Source organism: Artemia franciscana, chromosome 13 (assembly GCF_032884065.1).
Source record: "Artemia franciscana chromosome 13, ASM3288406v1, whole genome shotgun sequence".
Taxonomy (NCBI): Eukaryota; Metazoa; Arthropoda; class Branchiopoda; order Anostraca; family Artemiidae; genus Artemia; species Artemia franciscana.
The window spans coordinates 4,767,720-4,791,325 of NC_088875.1; the positions used below are offsets into that span (position 1 = coordinate 4,767,720).

General features: G+C 36.2%; 1 protein-coding gene across 1 annotated transcript in view; it reads right to left on the reverse strand.

The window, feature by feature from the left end:
* LOC136035059 (neurofilament heavy polypeptide-like) overlaps positions 1–23,606 on the reverse strand; it is a 78,996-nt gene that overhangs the window by 35,050 nt on the left and 20,340 nt on the right. The window contains exons 2-6 of the mRNA XM_065716656.1: positions 23,341–23,473; positions 16,978–17,196; positions 8,013–8,274; positions 2,049–2,387; positions 339–481 (exon numbers count right to left, since the gene is read on the reverse strand). Coding sequence (XP_065572728.1) covers positions 339–481; positions 2,049–2,387; positions 8,013–8,274; positions 16,978–17,196; positions 23,341–23,473 — 1,096 coding nt within the window. The remainder of the gene's footprint in view (positions 1–338; positions 482–2,048; positions 2,388–8,012; positions 8,275–16,977; positions 17,197–23,340; positions 23,474–23,606) is intronic.

The window sequence follows — 23,606 nt, forward strand, 5'->3', positions numbered from 1 at the left end:
CAAGAGCTATAGGTAACTAATCCTCTTCCTTGTCCCTCAATTGACACGGTAAAACAATCTGAATTTCTTTCCAAAGTTCCAGGCGGCGTAAAGTGGCTAACACAAGTGCCACCATTGTTAATAGAAATTGATTGGGTCCAATGATGATGGGGATTTAAAAACAACTTTCCACCTCTATTTCTTTTATAGATAGCCTATAAAACAAAACTGTAGACAATTTTACAAATGGTATAAATAAATTCATAAATACTAGACAGATAATTAATAAATTAACTTATCCAACGAATTCTATAAATTGAAATAAAAAATTAACCAAATATTAAATAATTATAAAATACCTTTACCCAGCAAAGGTGAGTGTTGAAGTTGCTTCTTCGTCGATATTGGTGACTTTTTATCGTCACTTACTTCGTCCTTGATATCACTACCTGAGTTACGGCCAAATAAAGAGGACAAAAGTTTTACACCACCACTATTTTTCCTAAAACAGAAAAAACATAAATATATCAATTTATTTTTAACAAGTTCCAGATCCCAATTTAAAATTCTGATTTCAGATTTTCTTAGCTTCGAGTTGAAGGCAATAATTACTATACTTAAAGTATCTGGGTTACAGAAAAAGTTCTTATAATAAGTTATCTTTCTCTCCATTAAATTTCATGCTTAAATTAAAGCATAAAGTCTTTTCATTTCTTTCTTTTATATTTAAAACGTAAATTTCAGTACAGACTGACAAGCTTTTAGAGTCAAAATTCTTCATGAACCGAAAAATTGTATTTCCAAAAGTTAACTATGATCTGAATCCTTTCAACATATCTGCCCTCCCCAAACCGATAAACCACGCACCAAAACGATAAAAATCAACAAATCAAGAATAAACTCAGTTGCAATAATACCCCCTCCCTCCCCCCAAAAAATAATACAAATAAAACTTAACCCAAAATAGATTACTTTATTCAGCTTGGGCTGGACATTGGCTAACAACATGACGACTTTCATGCTGTCTTTGTTAAGAAACTGAACCCTTCTACTTATTGTTTTATTTAATTCTTTACATACTCTAGCTGGTTTGAATTGTCTGACATTGAACTTCTTTATAATTTTAATTTGTAACGTCTTTATGTAAGTTTACCCTTTGTATCCTCGTATATACCTACAGTAAATAACATAGACAATTATTTTGTGCCACTAACACTAAATATCACGAATTTTTTAGTGGGAGGGGGTTTACAATAAAAAAAAAGTTGAAGCACGACCGAGTGCGTCTTTGAGCCAACTCTCAGAGGATCCTTCGGGCTCATCTTAAAAAGCAACATTTCAGCAAGGACTCTTCACTTCTGGTGGGTAATGTTAAACCAGAGGATCTTTTAAGAGCCGTTTAAGCCAAGGCTACTTAGAAGACACTATTTTAAGGTCTATTATTCACTTCCTGTACACAAGTATAGATAGTAAGATAGGCCAAAAAAGTTACAATTTTGCCAAAACTGCTTTACAGGACCATTCGTTGAATTATATTTTTGCATGAAATTTTTTCAGAGAATATTGGAAAGGTGCAAACAGAAAACTGTTTAAGATAAATAAAATTGGTTTAATCTAGAAGCAAATTATGGAGCATATAAAATACCCTTCCCAAAAGCAGCTTCCCAGGTTTAGATGCAAGAAATAAAAACACAGGTTCCATAATTTCATAGGTTTCCCTTTGTCAAACACATCATCGAACTTGTCCGAACTCATCTTGTCCAAACCACTGCTAATATTTCTGACAAACATAAGACAGAAAAAAAAATACTTTCTCAGAAATAATAAATATTATCATCTAAAAAAGCAATAATAAAACAGATTTTTACTTAAGAAAAAATAAGGAAATTGGATTTAATATTTTGCATGAAAAAATGTCTACCTCTACCGATGAACTCTCGTAGCTCATGAGCCAGAACTGTCCATCTAATCAGAAGTGAGCCATAGGTTCGATTGCCTCTGAAAACAAGTTTTTTACATGCGAAATTGCTTTTCTCGACAGTAGTTTATACAAAAGTAAAAAATAATACCTTTTAAAAAGTGACTCCTCTTTGGCCAAATCTTTATTTACATCTTCTTTCTTATGTTCTTTGGCACCACTGGCTTTTCTTTCATGAGTCGAAAGTTCCTCTCGAGATTTTGACTCAGCACTACCCATTCCAGAGTCCAAGGAGCATTTTTCAAGGGATTCCACCCGTGACCTCTGCTCGAATGACTCACAAGTACCATGGCCAATTTTTGTCACTTGCTTTACTTCTGATATGCGAGGTAATGAGGAGCTTTTCTTTTCGTCACGAGAGGAAGAATCTTTGGTGAAGGGTTGACGGTGTTGAGGACTGCTGTCGGCTGAAGCATTTCTGGACCATGTTCTGTAGTTGTCAATACAAATTACTTTTCTTATAACATACACTTCTTTAAAGAAGGGGGGCTCCAAAGGTAAGTCATTGTTTTCAAAATCATGTCTGACTTTGAGCCAATACGAGTCCCAATAAATCGAAACGCATTGTTCTTAGAAGATAGACAAGGGTCCCTAAATAGGGCTTTTAAGAGGGGGAGGCGGCTGAAAACATTATTTATAAACAGGGATTCCCGGTTTGCTGTTCTTTTATTTCGCTGAAGACAAGCTAGTTGACCTCTGATCACTTTGACTCTTAAAAGGACACCAGGACTTCTGATGTCTAAGTGAATAAGCCACCTCCAAAATTTATAAGACCACCCCTTCCATTAAAACCTTAAATGTTGAAAGAAATGAACAGCCAACAATTTTTTTGAATTCCATCTTTCTTGAAAGAAAAGCCAAACTTTTTATTGCTCTATCGAGTGCTACATTTTTACCTGTTTATTTGATTCTGGTCTTAAACCGAGAAGGGGGAAGGAATGTCTGCTCTCCTATTCCCCAACAGACACTGGTAAAGACAAGTAGCAACAAGTCATTTCTCGCTTGAATTACATGAGAATAGAATTTTTCTAAGCATTAATTCACAATTCAGTTAAAACTAGTATGGATAAGTAAGCCTCAATTTCTAGATTGGTTATTGACCAGCTTCTGGAGCAAAATCACTACTTTTGGTCTTAATTGTTGAGAGAGAGAACGATTTAATACACAATATTCGTAGCTCTTGGCTAATTTACAATTGCAAAAACGCTACATGTTAAACATAGACGTGAAAAAAAATGGCACAACCTTACATGTTAAACATAGATAAATGTAGACATAGATAAACATAAACATTACAACACTACATGTTAAACATATACGCAAAAAAGCGCACAAATGAATTACAATATCGGTTTGTTCGTGCACGTATAATGTGTCAGTTCGAGTTTTTTCGTTTTTATTTGTTTAGAGGGGCATCTCCGGGGAGAATCTGGCGGGGCAACTGGATTTCAAGTTTATTGAGTGCTTCTTCGTAGAGATTATAACTAAATTCCAGGATAATCCAAGCTGACCTTTTCTGCACTGACTCTAGGTTGTGCATTAGGTGAGCAGAATATAGTACGGAAGGGCCCCACACAGGAAATGCATACTCCAAGACTGGCCGCATATGGCGAAGGAATGTGCGGAAGAGACTTTTGACATCACAACCGAAACAGAGCATTTTAGACAGTGTTTGAAGGGACACTGTTGCGTAGTGTTCCGATGATACACTGAGTGTAGAGAATTCATGTTAGAATGTCTTTACTAATAAACTAATCATTTGGCTATGCTGAAATCAATATTAAAAAACAAGGAAGATACTACTACAACTACTACTACTACTACTAATAACAGCTCACCGCAACATCAAGCCACCTAAGGCCAATACAGCTACGCACATTCCTCCTCCATCCCAATCTATTCAAAGTCTCCCTATTTACACCCTCCAAGCAACTTCCAATTTCCTGTAAATCTTTGCTTTCTGACATCCTCCCACCCCAGACGAGGACGACCTGCTTTCCGTTTAACTCTAGACGGTTGGCCAAAATGGACATTCTTCAGCAAGCTGTCATCCTTCATCCGCAAAACATGTCCTAACCATCTCAAATGTCCTTTCATTATAGCCCTAGGAAAGGGATTGAACCACATTTTTTCATACAGCCTACTGTTTGAAATACGGTCAGTCAGCCGGATACCCAGAACAATCCATAAGCGATTTCTCCGTAAAACATCTAGCAAATCTTCATCCGCTTTTTAGAGCATCCATGCTTCAGAGCCATATTTGACCACTATCGTCACTGTAGCTTCCATATTCTAATCTTGATTTGCTGACGTATTTGCTATTTTTACAAACTTTTTTTTTAAACTGTGATCCTTCCAAACACCCTGAACCTTGGATAATCTACTTTCAACGTCTTCACTGCGTCTGCCATCTTAACTAATAATTCTACTAAGGTAAATGAAGCTGTCCAGTTGATCAGCCTTTTCCTTACCCAACGTCACCTTTTTATCTTCACTTATTCCTAGCCTTAGTGACTTAGTCATCTTAAAATTAACTTTCAAACCTATTCTGGCACCCTGAACTCGCAAAACCGCTAAAATTTCATTCATTTTGCTCACATTTTCATCTTCAAGCAATAATTCTTAATGGATAATTCCTAATATACTGATAGTCAGTTGTGCCATTACGTTATACAGCATGGGTCATTACCGCATGGGTCTCATTACGTTATTACCGTAACGAGTTTAATGTTCGTTCCAGACTGAGTTGTAAAAAAAACAAATTCGTGTGTCTTACAGAATATACCTACAGACCGACGGTGTTATTGCCGTGCGGGTCTCATTACGTTATTACCGAAACATAATGAAGAAAGAGGTGATTTCCTGGTCTTATGTGCACTCGATGTTCCAAGAGCTTTTGACTCGTGTATATTTTCGCAGATTTTGCTTGAGGCCCTTTTGAAAGGTACTAATGCTGCGGTAATCACTTGTTTAAAATACATGTATAGAAATCTGAAGGCTGGAATTAAAGATGGTAGTCAACTATTTTCAATTCTGAAAGATGTACGCCAAGGAATTCTGACTTCTCCAGTTTTGTTTAATAATTGTGTTACTGGTGCTCAGGATAAGCTGAACTGTGCTTTTATCTTCAAAGGAGTTGATCCTTCGTTAGTTGCGTTTGCAGATGACCTACTAAACCTTTCCTGCACTTTTCAAAGATGCTCTTCAACCTTTGAGTTTCTCGAAGAAGAGTACGAGCACATTGGATTGAGCTTTAATACTGATAAAACATTTCTTCTACGATTCAACTATCAAGGGAATGGAAATTCAACAAGTCTATCCGGCTCTGAGGTTTCTTTTACTAGCACCCTTACTTACCTGGGTATGCCTATTGGAGCAAACCTGAAAGAAACTGTAAACCTGGCAATTAAAATTATGCCAGTAAGATCCGGGCTGCGTATGCCTCCCTGGCTTCAAATGTTTCGTATCTAAGTAGAGTTCACCGTTCTCACTTATATAATAGCCCAGCAGCTCCTCACTTACTTGCCCTTGCTCCTGTTTTGTCTTTCCTTAATTGCGGCAAAAGAAAGGAAGTTCATCTCCTTTGCTTTAAATTTGCAAAATATTTAATGGATCTTCCAACTTGGACAAGTAATTCTTTTCTGCAAAGAAAGTATCATGTGGTAAACCCAGCTGGAGTTATTGAGAAGCGTATTTGTGATTTCACTACCGAATGCCAGAAGTCTTCCCATTTTTGTCATTTCAGGTACGGAGATTTAGAAGTGATTACTTTAGAAACTATATATATCTGATGAACATACCCGGTCATTTTAAAATAGTATCCCGTTATGGTATCGTGCTTGCACGTGAGGGCCAGTGCAAGCATCCATTGTTACCAGAATGGGAATAAGGCTGTTTCTGTCATTGATCTCCTACTTTTTCCAATTGGTTAAAATAATTTGTTGTTGTTTTTGGTAATGATATTTCGCAATGATTGTCGACATTGTCATTTATTGTTTCGGTGGTTATTATTTCGTGATGATGTTTCATATTTCTTAACGTTTTACTTTTTTCTTTCCTATTTTTTATTACTCCGAAGTGTCATTTCTAGTGTTCGTTTGTGGGCTATAAATAAATAAATAAATATATTACAGTTAATGGATCAATGATAAACAAATTATTACTGTTTAGTTAAACTTTAGAGAGCTAAATATATACAATATATAGTTAAACTTTAATAAATTTGTGCTAAATACAGCAATTGCATTTATTACGGTAAATTACTACAATATTCGCAGTGCGACAAACTATTCTCGAAACTTCCGAGTTCGATAGGTATTAAGTAGCTAGACTCAATCCGCATAATCTCAGCAATTAATTGAGTAAACCCCATTGGTTTGCCATAGCAAAAACAAAATTAAACATATGAAGATCAATAATAGGTTTCTAAGACCAGCCAAATACTGGACGAATAAAGCGAATTTTTTTAGGCGAAAACCGCCTCCCTTCTTCAGTGCTATAAAGAGAATTGAAAGAAAATTTTCCAAAATCAAGCAGATAAAAAAAATTGGAAGAATTGAAAAACGTAAAAACCAAACAACGCGAAGAGCCAAAAAAAGACAAACAAATAAAATCCAAAATTAGCAGAATTAAAAATTTTCAAGTATAAAAAAATTAATTCCAAGGGCAAGTCACTCAGCAATATCTACTGCAACTCGCCCGACACTAATGATGACTGAATTGATCAAAATTCCTTTCTGGCAGAGCCATCTAAATCTATTTCTTTCTTATCCCAACTATTATTTTCAAATTTCCCGATTCTTGTGCTACTTGCCACTTGATTTGTATGTTGTATGCAATTTAGAATTTAGCATCAAAGTCACTTTTATTCTGCTCTATTATAGTTTAGGTATTTTTAAAGACAACACTACCTTTCTATGACAAACAGATAAAAGTTCAAATGTAGATACTTCTTTTTATTAGATAGTGAATGCGTCGTATATATGAGGGCGATGTGACCAATCAAGTACATACCTATAACTCTAACAACATTTCTTTTGCAACTTGAAGAAGAAGAAGATTGTACCACCTTCTTCAGAAATTCAACTTACATTTAAACAATATTAAAGGAGAAAAGTTTGCAACTCAAGACTTTGAATGAAGCCTGTTGATGAACTCTTTCAGACAAATCTAGCCAATGAACCAGAAACTATTTCTGACACGAAAGTGATTATTTTGTTCTATATAAATATCGCTTTAATTATTTAATATCGCTAATTATTTAATTATAATAATTTATAATAATATTATTGAATAATAAATTAAATAATAATATATTAAATAATATATTAAATAATATTTTATTATTAAATATTAAATATAAGTTATAATATATATTTCATTATTAAATATAATCGCAATTATTTAAATATCGCTTATTTTAATTGTAATACTTTAGTTTTTCCTCCGATGACGATCACTGGTGTACATGATCGAAATACCCAATTTTTTTGTATTTGTTTTCCCTGTCTAATAAAAGGACTTGTCCCCATTTGAACTTTATTCGTTCTTTATTATAATACATTTAGATTTTGACAGCAATAGAAAGCCCAGTGAAACAATGGTTAAACAAATCGAGACTTGGAGGGACACTTCTCCGTCAGATCCAAAAATACCGAGGCATCATTTTGTCACTTCTACAGGTGACTTCGTTTTTCTATCCAACGCAACGTCTCAAAAAGGAAAAGCAAAAACGAAGAAAAAGAATAAAAACAAACGAAAATGTATAACACAGAAACTATTAATTTTTTCAGTTGCTCTTAGAAAATGGCATTAGGCTACATAAAAGATTTTTATACAGAGTTTTCGCACTCCTGTGTTTCATTTTGATTAGAAAAGGGTAAGCCCCCATGCATGAACATGTCTCTGCTGGTGTCCAAAAGGGAAGCACTTCGTTCCTATTTTTATAACTTTCTTCTACAGAAATTCTTTTTTACTCTTATCTTGTTTTCATTTTCAATTTCTTTGTCAAATCTTGAGAATTGCGTTCTAAAAAAAATAAATAAAAAAGACCTACCTTTCCTCCGAAATGGACCCCAGAGAAGTCGCACTAGTAGCCCCAGAGCCTGAGCCTAGGCTAATCCCGAAGAATGAGTCAAAGCCTTCATTCAACTCCATTTCTGGTGACATGGCACCAAGGTTAATAGGTCCATCCGGATGGGAAATTGCAGGCTTAGTCGGCATACGGGTTTTAAGTCGCCTGGGTCTGTTCAAACCTAGATGGCGTAGAGGTTTTCCTGGTGTTGGAGAATCCTCATTTTCATCTTCAGCTAGCGAAACTAGGAAAAGATTTTGGATTAATAAATTCCCTTAATATGTCCAACAATCCATAGCAACATTAAAGAGGAAACATATTAGCATAGATGTTCCACTATTTCACAAATAAAAGTTCGAGAAATGATATATCCAAAGAATCGCCATTGGAATATTCCCAAGGTGAGATGTTTCTATATGTTCTCTACAATTAATACCCATAAATAGATACCCTTAAGATATATGTTACTTCTTTTAGATTGATTATTTAGATACGCTAATACACATGCCACACGCTATAGGCCCCGTGGCAGAACCTGTATTGTCAAGCAGAGATCAATCTACAGTGGCACTATAGTTTTCTCAAAATATGAATTAAACTTCTCCGATAGCTCTATAAGTAGCCTCTCTAATTAATCGTATATTACTGAAAAAACAAAATGCACTTATTGCCCGATAACGTACTAGATAGTAAAGAAATAAGCCTTGCAATATCCAAAGTGGCCTCATCGTTGCCCTCTTAGGGGCAACCTAGTAAAAAACAAACTAGTCCATAATAAGAATAGTAAGACATTGGATTTAAAGAAACGGAGAGGAATTAGTCAGTTTGAGCTTGTCCCAGTGAAAGATATAAATGGGAACTCGATTAATGATAAGTAGAGTGTTAAGGAGAGATGGGCACAACTCTAAAAACTCACTAAACTATGATAAAGTTATAGGCTTAAACGGTACAATAAAAGCAAAAAAAAAATTCAGCCTTATGAATGATATATTTTAGAGCTAGAGAAGACACTAAAAATATAGATGAATAATTAGGCCTCAGATGTTGGCAGTGTGACAAATTAATTTATGAAATATCGTGGTTATAAAGCTAGAGATAAAATACTGAAGATTATGAATATTGTCATTGACAAAGAGAATTTATCCGGCGATTTTAGGAAAATTTTCAGAAAAAGTATCTGATGATAGTTTGAGGTAATCATATGACTGACCCTATATAAAAAAAAACTGATGTTTGAATGAAGGTGAAATAAAATATGGTACGATCCCAATTTCTAGGGCTAAAATGAAAGAATGGTTGAGATGGCAAGGCCCTGGTACAGAGATGACTGATGATGAACAAAATCAAGCCTTTTATTCATTCATCTAGAGCCAAACGAAAATTAGACCATCCCCAGATGAGGTGGGAAAAGGCCACAAGAAATAACTTAAGAAAAAAAATTAACACTATAAGAGGGAGTACAGACTCACGCTATTGACGGATAGTGGTAGAGGAGAAGCATGATCAGTAAAACCGTTTGTCTTAATATTATATAGCGTTGATAACAATGTCTCACAAAAATAAGTCGATTAAGAAATTGTTAGCATAGGTAATGCCAAATCTTTAAAGATGATTTAAGTATCAGGCAATCTGTTCTAAACCTCCAAATTTCTTCTTCGTATTTGCACTCATTTTCAATCTCCAAATAATTCCGTTCTATCTCAACTACTTATCTCAACTCATCAGGTCCTTGGGCCCAATCCCTTCCGCGAAATCCCTTTAAAAACTAATCACGAAAACACTGCTTAATCTTTGGAGATGCGTGTTAGCACAGACATGGGTGTGACAAGCTGGCCATCAGTGCTAAAAGCATTTGAACACCATTTCCTAGTGAGCTTTTCATACTCTTAATGTAAACATCTTCTACTTGTAAAAACAAAAATCAAATTCAAGCAACGTTGCAAGTATCACTGGTGGATTCAGAGGAGGGGTGGCGGCCAAGATTTTTTATGGCACCCTAATTCCATGTTTTTTTCTGTTTTTCACTCTCCTTTAAATATGCTTGTAAATTCGGTCAATTATTGGCGCCCATGTAATATTGTCCTCTCCAACAAGATTTTCCTCTAGAACCGCCTTTGATACTTATACAGCTCCGTATTTAAAGGTACTTAAATGCCTCTTCTTTGCTCAAATACACCAGCAACAAAAATCTTATGACTCTTGAAGTCTTGGAAAGTCGACATATGAGTAGTATCCCTGTATGCACTACAAGCAGATTCCTATCAACTACTCCCTTCTACCTTAACGGCTTAAAATCATGAAAGATTTAACGGCGATTCTTCCAATGCATTTACATAACCAAAGTCATAGATGGCAGTATTGTTAAATACGGCTATAGATGTGACATGTTTTTTTCCAAGAACACATTTTTAGCTTTTAAGCAGTTTTCCATTGATTTATGAACTTCATGTCTGATGTATAAATCGACCTAATCGATCTTAAGACCAATGATTTCATATGGTAAAAGAAGGACATGTTATTCGGCTGAGCCAACAAGTCATTGAAGGTACCCTGTCCTTAGAAATACATTTAAGGAAATCAATGAATTGTTTCTGGGACACCAACCAACTGATGTTAAGCCTCACAATATTTTAACCAGTTATTAGTCCAATCGATTTCTCAGTTGGATTTTCGGTAAGTGTTATCAGCGATCTGTTTCCAGGCACCTTTTTTTTATATCATTCCGAGAATTTGCATACCAGGGTGATTGAGATGCTTACTGGACAGATATATTCTTTTAATGGTTAATGAAACTCGTTTTGATCTCCGAAAAACTGTAATGACTACAACCGGCCAAGTATTATTGTAATGTAATGGTCCAGAGCACAATGATTTTCCATTAACGAGCTTGCGCATGAGATTTGGCCCTTACAATCCCATCCAAGACCCAACGCCCCTCACCAGGACCGCAAGTCCCCCTCAACAGCCCCAAGGTCCACTACAGGGCCCCAATATCCCCTAATTTTTGAGTCTCCCCCAACCATTTTTTTTCCATGTCTTAAAATTAAATCGAAGTTCTTACAAATGCATTCTAAGACAATCAATGCATTATTTCTGAGACGCTGGCCAATTGATGTTAAGCATTACAATATCGTAACAAGTTAATTGCACAATCGATTTTCTCAGTAGGAGTTGGATTTTTAGTAAATGCTACCAGTGATTTGTTTCCGGACACCTCTTTTGGCATCATTCTAAGAATAAGCAAACCGGTTTCTGAGAATTTCAAGAATGATATGTTATCTGGTATTCTGTAATCATTCATGTTATTGGTAAAACCATACGAAAAATACAAAGTGGCCCATATCACGCTTTCCGGAAATTTCTTGACAAGTTACCGACAATTTCAAGAATGACACGTTATGCGCTATTGAGTAATCATTCATGTTCTCGATGGAACAATGCAATTATACAAGCGGACCCACATCCTGATTTCTGAGAATTACTTGGCATGTTTCTGAGAATTTCAAGAATGATGCGTTATCTGGTATTGCGTAATCATTCATGTTGTCGGTAAAACAATAAAACATGTTCTGTGACAGCCCTCAAATCTGGTCCTTTGAGATAATTAAATAAAAAAAACGAGTTTTTTTAACTGGAAGTAAGGAGCGAAATTTAAACTTAAAACGAACAGAAATTACTCCGTATATGTAATGGGTTGTCCCCTCCGCAATCCCTCACTCTTTACGCTAAAGCTTTTAATTGCTTTAAAAAGTAGAATTGTGGCAAAGAGTCAAACTTTAGCGTAAAGAGTGGGGGATTGCCGAGGGGACAACCTATTTCATATACGGAGTAATTTCACGTTTTTGAATTAATGCATGTTTGATTTTGGCTCTCCGCACATAAATTATTAAAATAAAATTTGTATATTAATGCTTTTTTTTGGCTAAATGGCTTTCTCTTAGTTTTGATCAGAGGATTTTGAGAAATAAGGGGAGGGGAAGGAGGCCTAGTTGCCCTCCAATTTTTCGGTTACTTAAAAAGACAACTAGAACTTTTAATTTTTAACGAACGTTTATATTAGTAAAAAATATACGTAACTTAAGAATTAACTTACGTAACAAACTTTTATATTCTTATATTTTTATTATGTATACGAGGGGGTTTGAACCCTCGTTATTACCTCGCTCTTAACACTACATCGCAAGTTTTGTCCCAATTCTTTAAGAATGACCTCTGAATCAAAAAGGCCGTAGAATAGATAGTTGAAATTACTAAAAATACTTTAGCATATAGAGTGAGGTATTTATCTCCTTCTAAATACCTCGCTCTTTATGCTAAAGTATTTTTAGAGCCCCTTATATGCGTAATAGTCTCTGTTTGTTTTAAGCTTCAATGCTGCTCCTTACTTTCAATTGAAAAAACGTTTTTATGTTTACTTTTTCATTGTTTTATTTATAGCAATGCTAGAAAATCCTGCACCCTTTTCATTGAATTTTTCTTCCCCCATGACCTATTCCTCCACGGAAAGATCCTCCCACATAGCCCCCTCCCCTCAACCCCACCCCCCAAACCAAAAAAAATCCCCTGAAAACGTCTGTACACTTTCTAATAACCATTACTATATGTAAACACTGGTCAAAGTTTGTAACTTACAGCCCCTCCCCCAGGGATTATGGGAGAGTAAGCCATTCCCAAAGACATAGTTATTATGGTTTTAGACTATGCGGAACAAAATGGCTATCTCAAAATTTTGATCCGTTGACTTTGGAAAAAAAATGAGCGTGGGAGAGGGCCTAGGTGCCCTCTAATTTTTTCGGTCACATAAAAAGGGCACTAGAACTTTTCATTTCCGTTAGAATAAGCCCTCTTGTGAAATTCTAGGACCACTTGGTCGATACGATGACCCCTGAAAAAAAAACAAAAAAAACAAACAAATAAACACGCACCCGTGATTTGTCTTCTGGCAAAAAATACAAAATTCCACATTTTTGTATATAGGATCTGGAATTTTTTTCTATAGGGTTCTCCAATACGCTGAATGCGACGGTGTGATTTTCGTTAAGATTCTATGACTTTTAAGGGGGTGTTACACCCTATTTCCCAAAATAAGGCAAATTTGCTCAGGCTCGTAACTTTTGATGACAAAGACTAAATTTAATGAAACTTATATATTTAGAATCAGCATGAAAATTTGATTCTTTTGATATATCTTTTAGCATCAAAATTCCGTTTTTTTAAGTTTTGTTTACTATTGAGCCGGGTCGCTCCTTACTACAGTTCGTTACCACGAACTGTTTGACAACTGATCCAAAAACATTTTTAGCTTCTAAGCAATCAAAATACATTGATTGCCTAGAATATATTTTTAATTACGTCTAATGTATTTACATTAGACATAAATTTCATAAAATCAATAGAAAACTGCTTAGAAGCTTAAAATGTTGCTGGCTCAGTTGTTATCACAAAGGACCAGATGTGAGGGCTCTGACAGAACGTATTGTATTATTTCGTTGATAACATGAATGATTACGCAATACTAGATAACACATCACTCTTGAAATTCTTGGAAGCATATCATTAAATTCTCGGAAATCAGGATATGGGTCCGCCTGTGTTAATTGTATGTTTTAATCGAGAGCATGAATGATTACGCAATAACGTATCACTCTTGAAATTCTCGGAAACATACCACGAAATTCTCAGAAATCATGGAATCATGATATGGGCCCGCTTGTTTTCATTGTATTATTTCACCGACAACACGAATGATCACGCAATACCAGATAATGTGTTATTCTTGAAATTCTCGAAAACCAGTTGGCTTAGTGTTGGAATGATGCCAAAAAGGTGCCCAGAACCAAATCACTAGTAGCATTTACCAATTATCCAACTCCAATTCATACAATAGATTGCACATTTAACTTATTGCGATACTGTGACGCCTAACATCAATTGGCCAGCGTCCCAGAAACAATACATTTTTTGTCTTAGAATGTATTGCTTCGAACTTAAATGTGATTTTAAGACATGAAAAAAAAAACAAGAAAATGGTTGGGGGGGCATACAATCGGGGAAAAGACATTGGGGCCTTGGATGGTGGTTCAGGGCCTTGGTTGGAGGCGTTTGATCCTGGATGGGAATATGGGGCCCAAACTCATACGCAAGGCCGGTAATGGAAAACCAATGTGCTCAGGACCATTACATTACAGTAATGATACATGGCCGGTTTTAATCACTACAATATTTTGGAGAAGTATCTCAAATCACCGTGGTATGCATATTCTCGGAATGATGCCAAAAAGAGGCGCCCGGAAACAGATCATTGATAACACTTACCTAAAATCTAATTCAGAAATCGATTTTGCAAATAACTAGTTAGGATATTGTGACGCTTAACATCAGCTGGCTGGCGTCCCAAAAACAATATATTGATTGCTTAGAGTGCATTTCTAAGGACATAATATCTTCAATGACTTTTTGGCTCAGTCGAGTAACATGTCATTGTTTTACCATGTGAAATCATGGGTCTCACGTTTGATTCATATGTCGAACAGAAATTTCATAGAATCAATGGAAAACTGCTTAGAAGCTAAATGATGTGTTGCTGGAAAAGAAAACATGTCACTATCTACAAGTGTAGTTAACAATAACGCCATCTATGACTTTGGTTAGTAGATGGCAGAATTAGGGGAATCGCCGTAAAACCTTCTTCATTATCTTAAGCTAAGGATGATAGAAGTGGTCAATAGGAATCTTCTTGTAGTGCATAGAGGGATACTACTGATATAGAAGACGAGCTAATTGAAATACACAGAATATTCTTTTAAACCATGAAGTCACCCTAACTACGGAAATTTAGTGACATCTTATTATTTTATGGTAGAAACCGCATTTCAAATTTAGAGGAGGGTTTTGCCCATTGTGCAGGTCAGGCAAATTTTGTGTACGAGGGTGTATCAACTTGTCATTTTACTAACACGCTGAATAATGCTAATTTTCATATCGTAGGGCGGGAGGGTCTTTATTTGATTATTTAAAAGAAACAAATAACAACAGTCCAATCTTTTTGCCTGGCGAATGGTACAACAGAAAAAAACCCCTAACTATGTGTTGTTACTTTTCTCCAGTGTTTATTGTATGAAAATAATTAACTTATAATTTAAATGACATCTAGCCCTGCAATGACTATAAAATGAGAAGCGAAATATTGCAGAAAAATTTTCAGCTGCCAATTAGCTATTAACAATATAGAAAACCATAACTAAATTTCTCCTAAACTAGCCTTGTCAGCATAAGAGTTCCCAAGAAGTTCTGGCGATCGGCGATGACCACTTCACACACATTTTGTATTGAATTAAAATTCCTAAAATTCTTCTCTTCTTATTTGAATTAATATGGAGGCGCTTTCACATCATCTTATACCCTGAATAAAATTCCGTGTCCTGCAACAGGTTGCTAGAGCTGAGTTTTAACTCCTGGTCATGCATTAACCAACAGATATCAATCCCACGATGACACTAGAGGAACCTATATAATTTCTAAATAGCTATTTTACAAAAGAATAAGGTCCATTGGCTTACGGATGTATCTAAAGAATAAAAAAGAAAGAAAATAAAGAAAAAATACACCTTTTTTACATCTAGGGGGCCAGTAAAGTAAACTATATCGTAGATAAAATCCCATGCAAGCGAGAGATTAAGCAGTTACAAAATATATTCACAATAGGTCAAGCAAAAATAAAACATAAGCTATCAAACAAGACACACAAGCAAGGAGGTGTCTACTCCTCTTGACTTTTACGATCCCTATCTCTCTCCAATCCATGTTTTAGCTACTTGGCCTGTGTTGTCTATTTGAAAGAATTTACTTCATCCCATGAAGCATTTCCACGTATGTGTATGTATCAAACATATTTCTATCAGCATAAACGATCAATTAATCAATATTTAGATGCTGGCTTATGGTTGAAATTGCAGTATTCAGCTATGGGAACTATTCATCAAGTTTTGAAGGTGTGAAGAGGAAACAAACATGCTTGTCACATAGCCTACTATCCAAATATTGCACATGAGGGTAAAATGGCTATAATGAACAGTTGGGAATGGTCGTTGGAATCCTCCTGGTGAGCAAGAGCGAGAGCCAAAGTGGAAAATCTGCATCCCCATGAGCCCTCATTTACTTAATACTAGTTCGCTCCTATTTCAAGATCTTTTTTTGTCTTTTAATCCTTATTTTTGTTTATCATCTATTTTTCATTTCTATTTAATTTCATTTTAATAAGAAATCTACTGCATCGAAGCATTTAGAATGGAAAACATTCACCATTATTTTTTTCATAAAAAGAAGGGAGGGGAGACAATGCAACAATGAATAAGAAACAAACCGCCGTTAAAAAGCAACAGAGGAACTAAAAATTGATTACAACGAACAGTTGACGATGTTGGCAGATATACTTTTGGCGAGCAAGATCATTTTTCTATTAATTACTATTTTGCTCCTATTTAATCTAATATACTAAAAAGTATACTGTAACGAAGCTATCAAAATCGAAAAGATTCACCCGATTTGAGGAAAGGAGCAGGAGACAATATAATAATACCCTGACACCCAAAACAACATAGGCAGGAAGGTTGGTGACGCTGAACAGTTGTCAACGTTGGAAGATATCTCTCTGGCGAGCAAGACGAAGAGCCAAAGAGGACAAGCGTTTCAACTCTCTAGGCATGCTAAAATATTTGGCAACTATTTCGAATACTAGATTACATATTTCTCAAGCTTTTTAATTCTATTAGTTACTGTTCTTCGTCTTTTAATTTAATTCTTATTTAATTTAGTGAGCGTTATATCTTAACGAAATATTTAGATTAGTAAATATTTGAGAAAATAGGGAGCAAAAAGGTGACAATGCAGCAATGCTTAACAAACGAGCCGCCCATAAAAAGCAACAGAGGGGGTAAAGACTGATTACAATGAACAGTTGGTGATGTCGGCAAAGACCTCACTGGTGAGCCTGACCATGAGCCAAATGGTGTCGAGCTTCCTGATCGCAGCGTATCAGATTTGAGTGACTCTAGGACTGAACTTAGATCATCATAACTTTCAGACATTCCGGCTGACTCTGCCACAGATTCGGCCGAAATGACGGCTGGTGTAGTCACAGCCAAATACTGGTTCAACCCAGATGACTCTAAGAAAACATGATGGCGATTTTTTATAATACTGGATTTAAAGATACAACGTATATAAAATTATTTATTTTTCTTACGATCAAAAGCAGTAATAATTTTGATTTTTTTTTGTGAAGAATTTTGATTATAAAATGAATCTCAGATACAGCATAAAGTCCATCTTGAAACCTATTTTTAACTTCATCCTATTACACAATCAAATAGTAACAAAGACTGAGTAAGAAAAACAAATTAAGAAAAAACTGCTCAATTAATTCTACACTTCAATTGTTCATAGGATAAAAAGCCTGGAATACCTATAACAACTATGGTTCCTGAACAGTTCACCAACAAATTTAGTGTAGCAAAGATGGTTACGGGAGGAAGGGTGAGCTGGGCAGGTATGATTGGCAGGGGGGTAAAGTGGAGCTTGGACGGCAGCTTGGCGGAGATATGAGTTAAGGATTGAGTAGTGATGGAGATTGGATTAGTATTATTATTCTTATTTATATTTTTATGAATCTATCATTATTATTTTTTTATAATTTATTTATTGTTTATTTCATAGGTTATTTATTTTGATTCATTTATAATAAATTTATTTGAATTTTTATTTAATAGGTAAGTAGTTGTCTGGACTTTCACCTCATAGGTTTTTCTCCAGGGTAGTGTTGTTTTTTATTTATTTGTAAATAACAAAATAGAAATTTGAATTTGGAACTTGAAACGAAGTGCAATTAGAAAATTGGACTTATTCAATGTGTACATTTTTAAATAGGGTACACAAGAATATCGATCCAGACTTTAGCCTCCCCCCCCCCCCAAAAAAAGCACCAAAAAGCCATAGAATTCTTCAGAGCTTTGCCAAATATGGGAAAGAAAAAGGAAGAATATCTTGAACATGAGGAAAGACATAATACTGTTTAGTACTGTTTCTCTGAAGAAGAAAGAAGCGACTATTTTTCCAATCAGTATCAGAATCTAGCACTTTCAATGGATCACATCTGAATAGAGATGAGGAAGGTTGGCTTCCAGATATTTTAATGTCTTTGGCCAGGAATAAATTTGTTGCCTTTCTTAATCTTTATGATATCAGTGTAAAAAAGCGCACAAGACTAGTCTAATAGTTTTACATTTAAACGCTATTATTTCAATCTGTCTGTTAAGAGATCTAAATCAGAGTTTCTCAGTCAACAATATATTTTCACAGAATAAACAAAATAGCGCAGCCCCTCCCCTTAAAAGGCTCCGTGACCGGAGAAACAGAGGAAATCAGAAAAAAAAATCACCCAAAACCCATCCTAGGTCAACTTTTTAGCAGCTAGCAGAATGATTTTATTTATACAAGCAATTATAGTTTAGAATAAAAATTCCAACTAAATAGCACTAGTACCCACAACGAAAACTAGAAAAAAGAAAAACATGAGACTAGAACTTATTAAACATTGACATGTAAAAAGGAACGAACGAACTGGCAAAATGATTTTTTCTTGGAGTAGACAATTCCAGTGTCCCTTAGTAAGTAGACCTTGTATTTATTTTATTCCTCATAACTGGTGGTAGAATCTCTATGTTTTTTACTACTAAGAGAAAAATTGGCCAAATTTGCAGATAAAACCCAAACGACGTTCGTGAAGGGACGGTAGTCGTAGGACAGACAATGCCGATTCATAACTTACATTTGCGTCTGAAAGAATAACTTTGAAAACTCTTTTTTGTAGTTACTCAAGTTGATCTCTTAGGCAACTTGTGTTGTTGATTTGAAGGCCCCATACAGGGTAAGCATACTCAAGAATCGGTCGGATGTATGTAAGATAAGCCGTCTTAAGTTGGAACACTGAAAAACCGAAACGACATAGTACGATAGGGGTGAGCATCGCACCGTTAGCCTTTTTAGTGATTGTATCAACATGAGTACTAAACGAGCAGTCAGCGCTGAATGTGACACCGAGAATTACAGCCAAAGATACACTAGGATACAGTGGAGGAGGAGTTACAAAGTCCTCCTTAAAAGGATGAAAGCGAAGGATTTCGGTTTTTCCTTCGTTGATTTGAAGGCTGTTGATACTACATTGGTCTTTAAAGTTACCCATTATTGCATCACTGAATTAGGGAACTGCCTCGGAGTTTTCAATGAGATGTTTCAGAAGAACTGACAAGTCGTCTATATACTTAAATTTGTCCTCAAACTCAGAAAGGACAAAGTTTTTAACTGCCAAAAACAACAGCGCTGGAAGTTTCGTTCTTAAATTTGTCCTCAAACTCAGAAAGGACAAAGTTTTTAACTGCCAAAAACAACAGCGCTGCAAGTTCGTTCCTTGTGGAGCACCATACATGAGCTCAGTTCATTCGGAGCTGGTGTCGCCAGGGAAAAGACTCTAGACGCATTGGAAACGGTCTTGCAAAACATCGATCACTAAGAGGAGATTACGCTTGTGTGAACCCATCGCAAATAAATTCGTCACAGCTATGAAATGGCGAATAGGGTCAAAGGCTTTTCGGCAATCCACCAGGAAAAATCGACAATCACATTTGCTCGGTCAAGCGACTCGACAATAAAGTGATACTTTCTCACTAAGTAAACAGTTGTGCTGCCTCCTTTCAAGCATCCGTATTTTTATGGGTCAAGAGAGGGAGAAATCTGTGACATCAGCTCGCGGTATATAAATATTTCAGCCACCTTAGACAGGTTCGGGGTTATTGAGATAGGTCAGAATTAGTCGCAAGATTTGGGACCCTTCACTTTGGGTATGATGCGAACGTACGCTCTCTTCCAAGCACTAGGGAACACTTGCTCTTGGAACCACTGGTTAATAATGGAGGAGATTGGCTTGCCAAGGAAAATAGCGAGTTCACGTAACAACTTTAAAGGAAGCTCACTAGGTTAGGACGCACAGTTGCTATGCAGCTTCTGAAGTTCCTTGTAAACTGCAAACTCGAAAATTTCACACACATTATCAATTTCTGCTTCAATAATAAGATACTCGATTTCTGAACTGGTGAGTGAAGGGAAGGTGGTACAGATGCCAACAAAAAAGGAGTTCACTTCCGCAGCCGATAAAAAGGTACCATCCTCTTTCAATACCCTTAAGTCGGTTCTAAGCATTCTCCCCCCCCCCCCACGCCCCGGCGATTACTCCCTCGGAAAATATTCCCCCGGGAAAATAAGGCTTTTCAAATTTGAGAATTTATTTGATTTTGTTTTTTTAATTTTCGTTGAGGGAAGTTATTTTGGTACTTGTGTATAATGTGCCACTCACTCAAGTTTACGCTGTGTAAAACTCGAAAAAAAAACAGTTTATTCGTTAGTTTCTTTCAGCTTAGCACGAGACAAGGCAAAGGCAAGTGACAGAATATATGGGAAACATATATTTTGGGCTATATATTTGCCCATGAGGGGAGGGGGTAAAGTATTTGGACAGTTTGAAGTCAGAAAACAATTCTTACTTCATATATCGCAGAACAATTGTACCTAACACACTTTGCATGCAGACCCACTATACTTTACCCTCCCTCCCCCCCTAATGTGCAAATCCTTGGCCAAATTTTTGTCTAAAGTAACGAAGAAATTAACGAAAAAACCGGTTTGTTCTCGAGTTTTACACAGCGTAAACTTGAGTGAGTGGCGCATAATGCACAAGTACCAAAATTCCTTCCATCCACGGGAATTAAAAAAAAATTCAAGTAAAATTCTCAAATTTGGAAAGCCTTATTTTCCATGGGGGGGGGGGTATTTACCGGAGTTATTTTCTTCAGGGGGTATTTTCCTGGAGAGGTAATCGCCTGAGAGTGGTAGACGCCAGCCATCCCTTAAGTCACAGGGTGTCGTTTTACAAGCAAGTCTTTTTACTGACGATTGCCATTTGTGCGGATCTATCGTAAGCAAGGGAACGATTCTGTCCTTCAAATATTGTCTCTTCGCTCGCCACTTCAGTTTGACAATATGGTTTCGTAACTTTGCTGAAACAACAGAATTACCATTGCTGTGAAGGCGGCATTGAGTCTTAATTAGGTCCTTGAGGTCACTTGTGATCCGTGATTTATCAGTATCGGTAACGGTGAAGACTTTAGTCGGGAAACAAGCATGGCACTTCTCCTGAAGTAGGCTATTTAGCTTACTGACTTTGAAGTTGATGTCCTGCTCTGAGCATATGTCATCAAATTTGTAGTTGCCGATCCAGCGACTGAACGTAAAAATCAGATCTCTTGTTAGTGGTCGTATAGTAGTTTTCATTCGTTTGGTTTTGGAGATTGCTGAATTTGCTTCCCAGAAAATTATGAAATGATTTGAATTCTGGAGGGTTCCTAGGGACCGCAGTACATCATAGAAGTCTGCAAGGTTCGTTGAGATCAAGTCAAGTATGCTGTAAGCTATTTGTTATTTGAAGGAAGGGTAGATGTGATCTTGGCATGAAGCTTTACAAGTGACATTTGTTACTACAAAATTAGAATCTTCATTGCTAGAAAGCAATATGAAATTTTCTACTTTTATATCCTACTGCACTTAATGGGGTAGCAAATAATCTTTCGATGCTGAGTCAGGTGCGCAAAAGTTTAGTTTTGCTGGCTAAAATGTGCATCTGATTCACTTATATACGCTACAGTGCTTCTTAAAAGTGGCAAGCATAGCTTGAGCCTGTATATCGTTCCCCACAATCACGGCAATGGCTTCAGGACCATTTATCAACCTAAAACTTCCGCAAGAGCATGCCTCCCATTTGCCGGAGGAAGCTCGTACCTGTCTTAAAGGGGGCCCGACAAGGTGTAGTTCCCTCGCTTGATTTGTTTTGTAACTTTGAGCTGGAGGCTGATGATCAACAGCATTCTCCCATGATAGTGGAATCTACCATTCAGTAAACAGGGTGTTACACGCATTAGAATGTTACGCGAGTGACATCTTGAATCTCAGTCATCAGTTGAAGTGGATCAGTAAAATTTTTGGAATCCCTCAAGACCCTAAGGTTGGGCTTTATTTTAATATAAAAACGTTCAACCAGCCCATTGGAGCAGGTTGTGCGAATACCTAAAGGTTTTAAGTCAAAGATGTTCAACTAGCTCAGAAGTTCAACCTGCCGATCCAATAGTTTATTTGGCTTCTCCATCAGGTTTTCCCTACAACACACGAGATCACATATCATTGAGGATCCCAACCGTTGAATTCCAGTATCTTATGCCTCTATTGTCATATGCGAATACTTTTCTGATCGTCATCTATTAGGTTGCTTCTACAATGCAGTGGCCCTCTGGTGTATCTTATATTTTGTCCCATTTCGAAAAATCCTTACAAAATCATAATAATCATTCATTCTATGTTTTTTGCAAAAATTTTTACTACTTCTAACACCTTGGAAGAGAAACACTCAATAATTCAAAAATGGCAAGTACAGACCTGTCACTAGCAATCTCTGAGGCTATTGCAAAATATAACAAAAAAGTTGCTGGCCCTTTTTTTTATTTAAACAGTTATTATCCCTGGCATTAGCACCGATTATCCCTGGTATCCTCTATTAGTACACCGCCTATAGTTCAGAACCAAGAATTTGGATATAATACCGACATGTATTTACTATTATCTGCTGCTTTTGAAAGTGCAGTTTCATTTGTTTAATATGAGGTCGGCTATTTTCTTTTTCATTTTTAATCCTTTATTTCTGTTGCGTATACAAAACTTGTTGCTTGTCTTTAAGTAAGTTTTGCTTTCTTTTCTCCATCTTATTTATTCTCTTTTCGGCCGTGTGCAGTACTTACTATTTAACAGGTTTTTCAATAAATGAACAAGTGTTTGATAGAGACCAAAAGAGTAAAAGAAAAACAACAACAAAAACTCTTTGAACACTTGCATCTCCAAACGCACGAGAAAGAAAACATTTTGTTTCCTGGTAACCAGAAAACGGAAAATTTTAACGTTAAACATAAAAGCGTGGGACAATCTTGGCATACTTTTTTACTGATCAGGGATTAACGTTTATGGTTACACGACACTACGATTTTTTGATATGGCAAAGTTCTGATTCTTCCTGGCAACGGACTTTTTTTCCTTTTAGTTGATTTGGAGAAGAAAAGCACTTTATGAAGTTTTTTTTTTATCACTTCTAAAGTATTTCCCTTTTTGGACTACCATTAACTAGTCTATTGTAAGTGAGGCTATCTGCAGCGGGACTTACCTGGTTCGATAGAGTTAACAGAGCTAGAGGCACCATCTGAAGAACCAGTGTGGTTTAGGGTGTCAACGACAGACTTGGGTCGCAACTTCCTACTCTGCTGGTAACGACGAAGGTTTGACAGTGCAGGGGTTGCCTGGAAAAATAGCTCATTACATCAAAACATCTATTTACTTATCTGTTTATTTACTTTCTGTTATTTACTTATCTGTTATTAACTGTTTATTTTTCATAATAAAAGGTAAATTTTGAGGACACTTTTACCAATT